At 49.4% G+C, this 11,261-nt stretch overlaps 2 protein-coding genes across 2 annotated transcripts in view; both read right to left on the bottom strand.

Moving 5' to 3' along the window:
* mllt1a (MLLT1 super elongation complex subunit a) overlaps positions 1 to 4,210 on the bottom strand; it is a gene marked incomplete at both ends in the record, with an annotated part of 4,687 nt that extends 477 nt beyond the window's left edge. The window contains 7 exon segments of the mRNA XM_084436177.1: positions 8 to 75; positions 77 to 208; positions 759 to 884; positions 1,823 to 1,966; positions 3,021 to 3,103; positions 3,372 to 3,552; positions 4,193 to 4,210. Of these exon segments, the coding sequence (XP_084292303.1) occupies positions 8 to 75; positions 77 to 208; positions 759 to 884; positions 1,823 to 1,966; positions 3,021 to 3,103; positions 3,372 to 3,552; positions 4,193 to 4,210 (752 nt within the window).
* A 4,601-nt stretch (positions 4,211 to 8,811) lies between these two features.
* acer1 (alkaline ceramidase 1) lies at positions 8,812 to 11,261 on the bottom strand (the record flags this gene model as incomplete). Its single annotated transcript, XM_084461644.1, has 6 exons — positions 11,154 to 11,261; positions 10,830 to 10,944; positions 9,979 to 10,117; positions 9,350 to 9,487; positions 9,101 to 9,238; positions 8,812 to 8,989 (listed from the first exon to the last, which is right to left on the bottom strand). The coding sequence occupies exons 1-6, from the start codon at positions 11,244 to 11,246 to the stop codon at positions 8,812 to 8,814; spliced, it is 801 nt and encodes a 266-aa protein (XP_084317770.1). The 5' UTR covers positions 11,247 to 11,261.

Below are 11,261 nucleotides of genomic sequence, written 5' to 3'. Positions count from 1 at the left end.
GGAGGACGACGAGGAAGAGGAGGAGGAGGGCTCGCGGGCGCTCTTGCTGCTGCCGCCGCCGCCCCCTCCGCCCCCCGTCGCGGTCGCTGTCGCCCTTGGACGTGGCCTTGCTCTCGGAGTCTTTGCGGGGGCGCTCGCGGTGCTCCTTGGTCAGCTTGTGGGGTTTGGGCCCCTTGCTGCTCCCTCCGCTGCCCTCCTTGCTGGGCTCCTGCAGGGGAGGAGATACACGCTGATTCATCTGACAACTGGAGAACATCTGCTCCCCTCCTGTGGCTCCCATCATCCCAGAACCGCCCTGACCCACATTACGCTTATCAACATCTGTCCCCCTGCCCCACGCCGCTGCTACGGCCGCGCTACGAGAGAGAGAGAGAGAGAGAGCGCTCGGCGCGGTGCCGTCATCGAGCGTGTGTCTCGTCGTTCGACGCAGCCCGAGAAAGGATCCCGTCGTGTGGCTAAGGAGCAGGGAGGGGGAGGAGCCGCCCCGCGGGCCACTGGCCGAGCCGGTTTCCGCTCGGAGCGATTCTTTCGCTCGTTCGTCTCATTTAGACGTGTACACCTCTCACTTCGCCGGGCGGTTAGCGGTAGCCTGGGAGGGTTGACAGCCCAATCACACAAGTGTCTTCTGTCTCTTATCTAAACTGTGCTCCCCTACCCCCCCCCCCCCCCCCCCTCCTCTGTTCAGCCTATCGCCTGGTTAAGCAACGTGTAATCACTGGCCTGTAATCAGTGCCGGCTGTGGCAGTCTTGTAACTAACCTTTGATCCATGGGAAGTCTTGGTCTTTTTGGGGTCTGAGAAGGCGGAGAGGGGGATAGTGGGCAGCATGGGGTAGTCTGGGCTGGGCCTGGGTACGGCCTCTGCCCCCTCAGGAACCACCATGACCTGGGGGGGGGGAGGGGGAGGGGGGGAGGGAGGGAGGGAGGGAGGGAGGGAGGGAGAGAGAGGGAGGGAGGGAGGGAGGGAGGGAGGGAGGGAGGGAGGGAGGGAGGGAGGGAGAGAGAGAGAGAGAGAGAGGGAGAGAGAGAGGGAGGGAGGGAGGGAGGGAGGGAGGGAGGGAGGGAGGGAGGGGAGGGAGAGAGAGAGAGAGAGAGAGAGGGAGGGAGGGAGGGAGGGAGGGAGGGAGGAGAGAGAGAGAGAGAGAGAGAGAGAGAGAGAGAGTGAATGAGAACCAGCCTCAGAGAGAGTAGGGCTGGGTATCGAGTCGAATTTCAAGAATCGATTCGATTCCGATTCACAAGGTTCAGAATCGATTATCACAATTCAATATCGATTCGGTTAGTGTTACTAAAACCTGTTTTTTTTAGCTTTAACCTTAATTACATGACTGCCAAGTTATGCAACACATCAATACTAGGGCTGGGTATCGATACTGATTTCCAAAAATGAATGGATGAATGAATGAATCATTGAACTATTCATAACTTCATTTATTCATTCATTCATTAAATAAAAGATCGATTTTGGGATTCATGAATCGATTCTGAATCATTTGATTCAGACTCGATGAATCGATTTTTTAAACCCAGCCCTAAGAGAGAGACGGACCCCCGCCCCCCCTCTACCCGTCCCACCTGCCCCTCCCATACCCCCGTCTCACCTGCCCCTCCCATACCCCCGTCCCACCTGCCCCTCCCATACCCCCGTCTCACCCCTCCCATACCCCCGTCTCACCCCTCCCATACCCCCGTCTCACCCCCCCGGCCTGCCCCTCCCATACCCCCGTCTCACCCCTCCCATACCCCCGTCTCACACCCCCGTCTCACCCCTCCCATCCCCCCGTCTCACCCCCCCGGCCTGCCCCTCCCATCCCCCCGTCTCACCCCCCCGGCCTTGACCAGCTTCCTCCGGAACTCCCTGGTGGGATTGTTGAAGGTGAGCTTCTCACAGCGCAGGTGGTTCACGGGCGGGTTCCCCTCCAGGTTCAGGAAGAGGTCGTAGTTGAAGCACACCTTCTTCGGCTCCTCCTGTAAAACCCATTTCACAAACGCAGTCAGCCCCGGCGGCGCCCGGCGCATATCAGCGAGAATCAGCTCTCCACTGTCAAGTCAATAACGGGCATGCCTATAGGAGAGTGTACACAAGCGCTGATAAGCAGCAAACATTCCTCACGCTGTGGAGAGAGATGGGGCTTCCCTAACACAATGAGGTCCGGGCTTTCGGTAAACACAACGAAAGGATGACCGCTCGCTCATATCTTCAAGAGCAAACCGGGGTCAAAAGGTTACAGGGGAGGGGGTGACAGACAAAAAAAAAAGCCCTTTTTACTGTACAAAGAGGGATTACGATGCTGAATTGATCCATGCCCTGGGCCCCTTCTCCCAAGAGACGCTTCTGTAAACGTACAGTCTAAAGGGGAGATGAAGATAAGATATTGGTATTAGCCATCCTCTGTGATTGACTGCTTGGAAAGAACCCGGTCATTCAATCTATGCAGTCCTCCCAGGGGTATAGGGGGTGATTTGGAAGTCAGCAGTGAGACAGCTGCCAGTAGCCAGGCAAAGGGTGCAGCCGGCCGACCGGACTGCAACCAAATCCCTGTATCGCTTACAGCTCAGCACAGTGTGTCCACCAGACTCGCACACACACACGTACACACACACACACGTAGACACACACACACACACTCTCTCCCTCTCTCTCTCACATTCACGACACCAGAGACTAAACGCACGAGACAGAAAGAACCGTGGGGCAACTGGACCGATGCAGAGGCCTGTTAAACATGCGACGACCCCATCGACATATCAAGAATTATGATTCTTGGAGACAGGGAAGAATCCCACTGCTCCGTGTCTGTTCCTTTCTGTCCGTGACTGTGTTGCATAAACAAGTGTTCGTAGGGAGAGAAATCAGATCTGATTTCAGGAGGAAGGACCTGAGGAAATATGATCCGTGGGAGTCTCCCCGTGTGACAGCGGCCCATATCCAAAGAGAGAGACCCTGTTGGTGAGGCTCATATCCAAAGAGAGAGACCCCACCCTGTGGGTGAGGCCCGGCCGGGTAGAGTAGAGTTCTCACCTTGTTCTTGAAGTACACCTCGATGGGCATGAGGAAGCCTGCGTAGCCCGACTCCTCCACTTTGTATGGCGGCTCCTTGCATACTGCAGACACAACAGACACAACACACACGGATAGAGCAACAGTACATTCATAGTACGGTTCACAGTACAGTCGATAACAGCACTGGGCTGAGTTTCCCAGAGGCATCGTAGCGCTGCGTTCATCGTAAGCTATGGCGTTCATCATAGCGCTACGATGCCTCTGGGAAACTCAGCCCTGACCATCGCACCGTGATATGGCGGCGATAACCCAGTGCGATGCGGTCAGAGTCGGTCAGGCCCAAAAAACGGAACCATCCTTCGCTCTCACCTCTCTTGGGTTTGGGGAAGCTCTCGTGCAGCCGGAAGACCACCTTCTCCACAAAGTGCTGGATGTCCCCCGTCTCCGGCCCCCGGACGAACACCATCCAGTCGTGGGTGAACCCCTCCGACGTCACCTTCTTCCTGAGCAGGGCTCTGTGGCCCAGCTCCAGCTTCACCTGCACTGTGCACTGAAACGGGAAGACGCGTCTCAAAGAACGGCTCAGAACCAGAGCCGGAGAAAAAAAAGCTCCGTTGTTGTATTGCACATTAGCTTTGTCCCAATATGGATGGACACTCCAGAGAGTATAATCATAGAGAGACGACCAAAATGACATCAGGATAGGTAAACAGAGATTGGAGGGTGGGACAAGGGGACAAGGGGACAGAGGAGGCACTTTATGTCCAGGCCTGAAGAATGTGGGGGATTTGGCCTCTTCTCTGCGCTACTCGTGAGTTGAGTCTGAGTGAGGGGATTAGGGGATAGGATTGAGATGAGCTGGTCTCTCTCTCTCTCTCTCTCTCTCACTCTCTCTCTCTCTCTCTCACTCTCTCTCTCTCTCTCTCACTCACACACACACACACACACACACACACACACACACACACACACACACACACACAGACCCCCTCCTCTCCCTGGAGTTTCGCCCCGGCCGCTCTGTGGCGGTAATGCCCTTTAACTCCAGACGCTCGCTGCCACGCCCTCAGCCAACGACCACGGAGCCCCTTCCCAGCAGCCAGTTCTCCAGAACCGTCTGGCACACTCACCATCCCATAGAATAGACTAGAGAGACCAACATCATGACTAACAGATGACCACCGTCTAACCTGGTGGCCGATGGCCATTCCTGGCTCTTTGACAAAATCACACAACACAGTCCGACATTTCTCTGATGTCTGTTCAGTTCGCTTTCCAGTAACAACAAGATAGATCCAAAAAATAGAAGAGCAGCTATTTCACTTTCGTCCCATCCCCTTCAGGAAAAATAATAGTCTTCTGATAGCAATTGCTAGTTTTGGCAGAAATGCCAGCTCTCAAAAACACAATGAACCCCCACTTGCCAGGAGAATAGCCCAACACCCCTCATGACCAAAGTCATCTCCACAAGAGGGCGGGGGGGCATCTGAAGTTACCCTCTGAAGAGGAACACAGAAAAAAAGAGTCAAATATTCCCGCTATCGAACTCTTCTGTAACCCACTACTTCACTGAAGGAAAAAGACTAGTAGAATATTCCAGAATAACACCATCCCAGCTGCCACTGTACTGGTGGTCAATATCTGAGAGCTGCAGGCCGGTGGCATGGTCACACTACATGATATGGACATGATAACATCACACAATTTCACAGTATGTTGTCACTATCAATTAAGTCGCGTGACCGTGACCATGACCATTTCCTATCACTTTACTGGCCATCACGTGATGCCTTAATCATAAAAACACAAATGTATGGTCAAGATATATTGTTTTGTAATGATGCAAATGTGAAGTGATGTTGGTTCATCGTTCTCAGATGACACATGGCCACTTGCTTGTCACGATTCATGATCTGATTTGACCTTTATTCGTCACCTCTCTGGGTTTTAGTAGAACTTGTCTTCCTCAAAGTCATTCTGGAAATCCCATTTCTCGCATCCGTCAAAGGACATGACGTAAGAAGTCAAAGGACATGACGTAAGATCCGAGATCAATAGCGAATCCCCTTAAAATACACAGACGTCGCTTTGCTCAAAGTTGCAAACATACAATATTATAGAAAGTAGCAAGATATCAGTTATCTAGTTGTATGCGTTGCTAATGTCAGTCGTATTTGGTGCACACCCTTTGTTTACAGGTCATATGACACTGATTCAAGCTCTCAATTCAATACATTGCCGTTAGCTAGCTAGGTAAATAGTACACACCCCTCCTGCCTTCCACCCCAAACTGAAGAGGGCAATCCTTTCCACCCCAACCTGAAGAGGGCAATCCCTTCCACCCCAACCTGAAGAGGGCAATCCCTTCCACCCCAACCTGAAGAGGGCAATCCCTTCCACCCCAACCTGAAGAGGGCAATCCCTTCCACCCCAACCTGAAGAGGGCAATCCTTTCCACCCCAACCTGAAGAGGGCAATCCCTTCCACCCCAACCTGAAGAGGGCAATCCCTTCCACCCCAACCTGAAGAGGGCAATCCCTTCCACCCCAACCTGAAGAGGGCAATCCCTTCCACCCCAACCTGAAGAGGGCAATCCTTTCCACCCCAACCTGAAGAGGGCAATCCCTTCCACCCCAACCTGAAGAGGGCAATCCCTTCCACCCCAACCTGAAGAGGGCAATCCTTTCCACCCCAACCTGAAGAGGGCAATCCTTTCCACCCCAACCTGAAGAGGGCAATCCCTTCCACCCCAACCTGAAGAAGACAACCCTTCCCACCGGCTAGCCGCTCCGGCTATGCTGCTAGCTAGCTAGGGGCCGAGCCCCATTGCCAAGCAATTCCCATATTGAGTTTCAAAAATCATATTATAACCGGGTTATACTATGCAGTTGACGTGCTTTTCAACATGGCTACCAGGCCAGAAAACACCACCAGGTGAAAATCCCTTTGTGCTCCCGTGATAATGTGGCTAAGCAGCTAGCTTGCTGAGGCTATAGGGTTAGCCTAGCTAGGTTAGCCTGCTCGCTATGCCTGGATACCGAATACCGATGCTAGCGAGCAGCCGTTAGCTCTCCGGTCCAACCGAATAGCAGGTCGGTTGAGGGGTTTTTCGATTCATTCCCGGTCCCACTCGAGTATTCTCCGGATGGACGTTCAGACAAAAGGTCACTTTACCTGGTTCTCCATGGTTCTCTGGCCGGTTGTGTGTGTTCACAGCGGAGGTTGTTCCCTGCTCCTCATTGTGTGTCAACTGCAGCCTGGAACCGGAAGCCAGACGGGACCCCTCCCCTTCCAGACGGCTGCTGGCACGCGACCAGAGCACAGAGCGGCCCTCAGCCAATCAGCTGGTCGGAGGTTTGCCCTCAGCCAATCAGCTGGTCGGAGGTTTGCCCTCAGCCAATCCGCTGCTCGGAGGTTTGCCCTCAGCCAATCCGCTGGGTTGGAGTTTGAGACAGTCTTATCGAACCAATCGTGACTGTTCAGAGGTGGGACTTCTCACGAGTGTCAAATCCAATTAAAGTACTTATTGTAGCGTTTTGATAAAACAATACAGCACGAAATACACTTACTTATATGAATTTATACTAGGATTATCATACAAAAAGAAGAAATGGGAATGTAATAAGCATGCTATATACTGTAAGTGGTATTATTTTGGTGTTTTGATAAAACAATACAGCCCCAAATACACTTACTTATAATGAATGTATATAGTAGGATTATCATACAAAATGAAGAAATGGGAATGTAATAAGCATGCCGTATACTGTAAGTGGTATTTTGGTGTTGTATTGAGCTTTTCTTAAGAAGCATGCCTTCTGTCTGTCAGTTGCATGTATAAACCAAGATACAGGATAAGAAGCATTTCAAAATGATACATCAGTATCTCACAACCTACTGTTATCAGCCAGTGATGTCATCTAAAGGATAACATAACTATGTGCTAACTGTCAGTCTCAGACATTGTAAGTCATAGTGTCCCAAAGGACAAAAAAATCACACCTCTACCAAAACCTTGCTTTCAACACTAAGACATTTTAATGAATCCCCTTTCTACTCACAACTACATTAAACTGTGCAAACAAGTTAGAATGATAGAATGAGTTCAGTTCAATCAGCATCAACGGAGAGAATGTTTGTTTCCTGAGAACAAATCAAAATGTTTGTTGGTGCAGGCAGCCTAACCTGGCTCCCCTAGGCTCATTTGCTACCTCAAACGGTTTCGCAAAAGTAGAAATAATACTTTTTATTTTATTTTTTGAGAAAGAATGGCTTCAGGGGTTACAGGCAGCCAACTTGTCCAAATTCTCAAATGTTTGCACTAGATGTCACTGTTGCAGCCTAAAATTCAAAGAATATCCCAAATTATGTGTTTGTTATCGTATGTAAAGGAGATATCAATGTGCAACCTTTATGGAAGGATTTGAACCAGCACATCTACATTTTATCTGAGATTCATTTTTTGGGAAGGACAGTGTAACATTATGTTCAGTTCAAGAATGAATTTAATAGAGTGGTACATTGAACCCATACAAAAATGAAGGCGTGGCTCTTGTATGGTTCATACGAATTTACAATAACATCCTAGTACATTTTCAAAGACCTGAGAATGAAAACCAACAAGAGGATTTCGATTGAGATCCCTGCACTGTAAAAACTCTTGATAACTAGATTGTTAAACATATCTTCAAGGAAAGACTCACCTGCACTCTTAGTGTAAGAGTGAGTAAGAGTGTACTCTTACTCAAGGAGCTACTCCATCAAGCTCATCAGGGCGTTTAGTTCACTCGTGTGTTCACCAGTAAGATCATCTTGTTGTCAATTACCAGGGCTGTGAGACGATAGGTTAGGCAATGTAAGCAAACCTTAGACTTACATGAGATTCAGTCCTAAGGTTCATAAAAACATCTTAGTGTTTGTAATATCTATATAAAAACAAACATACTATCATATTAAAAAGCACAAAAATGAGAAAATTGATCAGTAAACAATTATGTAACACAGAATATTTAGTGCCTGTACTGTGTATGGATAGAAAATAAAAAATGACATTTATACAAAAGGCATACAAATACACACATACTGTAAAACTCACACATACATTTTCATCCATCTTGTCCATAGTCAATGCAGTTAGTAAAATCACCCACATATGTATATATCATGCAAACCCTCAACAGTATTCTTGTTATATATGAGGCGGCTGTAGCTCAGGAGGTAGAGCGGGTCGTCCAATGACTGTAGGGTCGGCGGTTCGAATCCCGACTCCTCCTGATAACATATTGTCGGTCGGCAAGACACACTGAACCCCAAATTGCTCCCAGTGACCAGCCTATAATCTTGCATGGCAGCTGCCCTGTGTTTGTGAATGGGTGAATGAGAGGCCTTCATTCATCAGTGCAGTCCATTTACAAAATATACTGTATTATTCCTTCCAAGGGGAAATTGGTCTTGTGCTCTGCTATGTAAACCATTGGTTGGAGTTGAGCACAGGGTCAATCAGCATGACCCGCACCCCTGGATGTTATGTGCTAGCGTCGGGGTGAAACCCCTTTGCTCAAAGATACCACCTTGTCAAGCTGCCTGGCTTTGAACCAGCTGCTCTGATGCTCTAGCCACTAAGCCACCTACCGCACCAGTGTCCTGGTATAGATTCCCCAATGTTATACAACTAAGAAATGCAAAAAAAATACAACAGACATTAATTTCACAAGCTTGGAAAAGGTCAAAACTATGCATATGGATCTGCATAACACATTCCTCATCAAAACTCTCAAGGGGTCCCAGCGTGGGAGAGGTTGAAAGTGCTCTAGCATCGTTTCTGTGTTTTGGTGGTGCCTTTCAGGACGATGTAAGGCAGTCCCAGGGCCCATCTTTCACACGGCCAGTACGACAGACCTGGTAGGGAGTAGGGAATCTCATAATTGGCGTCCAGGTAGGCTATCAGGGTGCTGGCGTAGGCCACAGCTACCACTATCAGTATGTGCCTGGAAGATGAATGGACATGTTGACGTTATAACTTGTTTGTGTTCATGTAATATTACTGAGAATACAAGCTGTAAAGCACTTTCCCTCCGTGACCCCTCACCCCTACTCACCAGATTCCATGTAGGTAGCAGAAGTTGAGCTTCTGCCAGAAGCTACAGCCAAAGCGGTCACTGATCCAGCAGGTTATGGCCAGCACCCATAGGCCCACAGAAGAGCGCGCAAGCCGCAGCACCCTCTGGTCAGTACAGCTGGGGGGGGGACAGCAAGCAGCAAGGTATGACTAGGCCAGACTATACACTGATGGAGCATTAAACCGCAGACAGAAGGGTGGTTGGGGGTGACTGTACTCTGTACTGTACCTTCTCATCTCGACACCCAAGGAGTAGAGGATGTGGAGGGCGAAGCAGTTTAAAGCGTAAGCATTCGCCGTGGGTTTCACAAAGGACGACACAGTGGTGACAACAGTGATAGCCATCACCATCTTTGAGAAACTATTCCTGAAGGGGAAACAGAGAGTAAGGGAGTTGAGGGTGGGGCACGATGAACTTAGCGTTCGCCTCTCATAGCACGGAAAGCGCTGGAAAGAAAAAATCAATGGGGTAGTATTGAGCCACCAGGGGCTTCACCCGCTAATTGTCGGGATTCTTCTCACAGCCTCATTAATATTTCATTCATCTTTTCCCACTGTCTATTTAAATATTTACACAGTGTTCACAGGAGCCCCATTCACAAGGGGAAAGGGAGCCCCTGTCTGCTAGAGCGAGCTGAATACGGACTCTGTTGGCCTGGCGGGTCCGGACGCCCCGCACAGCTTCCATTTCAGCGCGGCGTGGCCTGTAAAAAGATCCTGTCATTGTCTCCTATCTAATTAAAGGACCGTGGTGTGCGCTGCCTGACCGTTTGGTCACCGGCCAATGAGAGAGGAGGTGTGATCCCGTAGCGAGCCGATGTAAACACAAGCGCGGGTGGCCGCTCCATGGTGACCTACCTGTCCTTCACGAAGGAGGGGTAGTACCTCCGGGGGAACCAGAGGGCGTAGCCCAGCGCCAGCACCCACAGGATGGACAGCTCGTCCAGCATCTGACCCATGAAGCTCAGGGTCATGTGGAAGTACGCGGAGAACAGGCCTACAGTGAGAGGACAGACGATGTTAGGATCTATTCAAAGAATACAGCAGAGCTCCTCAGAGACGAAGGAAGGATCATCACACAGCTACGAGCAATATGGCGGTGGGTCCCTCGAGGTGGAGCTAGTATAACCACATTTTAGTTTTGGTGTAGCACCCCAGCAAGCTGACGGTAGGGCTGCACGATTATGACAAATGATAATAATTGCGATTATTTGCTTCAAAATGGTAATTGCGATTAATAATTGCGATTAATATTTCAAAGGAATAGCTTTAAACAGTTTGCATATGACCTGCTGGGCTTGAGCGACCATCTTTTTCGTAACCAAAATTCTCCCAAATCACGGACGTTGACCCCTTTCTTGCTACTAACTCACTGACCTCGTTTTCGCAAAATTTTTCACTACTCACAGCTGCTGGTACTCTTGTGACACTTGTCTTGACCTACTGCTATCTGTCTTCTCAGTGAAATTGCCGCGCACGGCGCACTCAGCGGGAACGCATGTGATTGGTCAGACAGCATAAGCGCCTGTGATTCGTACGTGTAGTCCTAGCACACTCAATTCAAAGCAAAAATATTAATCACAATAATTGCAGCCTTTTGCGATTAGTTAATTGCGGAGCTCATAATCACGATTTCGATTAATTCACGATTAATTGTGCAGCCCTAGCTGACGGTGAGGGTAGATATGGAAAGCAGAGGGAACACACACCCACAAAGATCATCATGGTCCAGACCAGGTGGACCGCCAGGTTCCTCTCCCTCGCATAGGGGTGCAGCAGGTAGAGCATGACAGGAGATATGATGAAGAAGATGAAACTGCTTATCTAGGAGACACGGTGACGAGATGAGAAGAGATCCAATCAGATTCACAGGAGAATAAAACTACTGTTTAGTGTCTATTATCATTATTTAAAATGAAACATAAGGATACCAGAAAATCACTAAAAACACGAGACGAGAGGCAGATAATAATGCTCAATATGAGCAAAGAAGCATTGTAATCTCAAGACTTATTGGTCAGTAGTCCTCTTACCGTATTAAAGTACTCCACTACATGTTCAGAGTGAATGTAGTTATCTTCACACCAGTCCAGATCTGAGCTCTCGTATGAGAAGACACCTGCCATCCTCTCACTAGAGTA

This window comes from Borostomias antarcticus, assembly GCF_949987555.1.
Source record: "Borostomias antarcticus genome assembly, chromosome: 3".
NCBI lineage: Eukaryota > Metazoa > Chordata > Actinopteri > Stomiiformes > Stomiidae > Borostomias > Borostomias antarcticus.
This window is presented reverse-complemented; position numbering and strand designations above follow the sequence as displayed.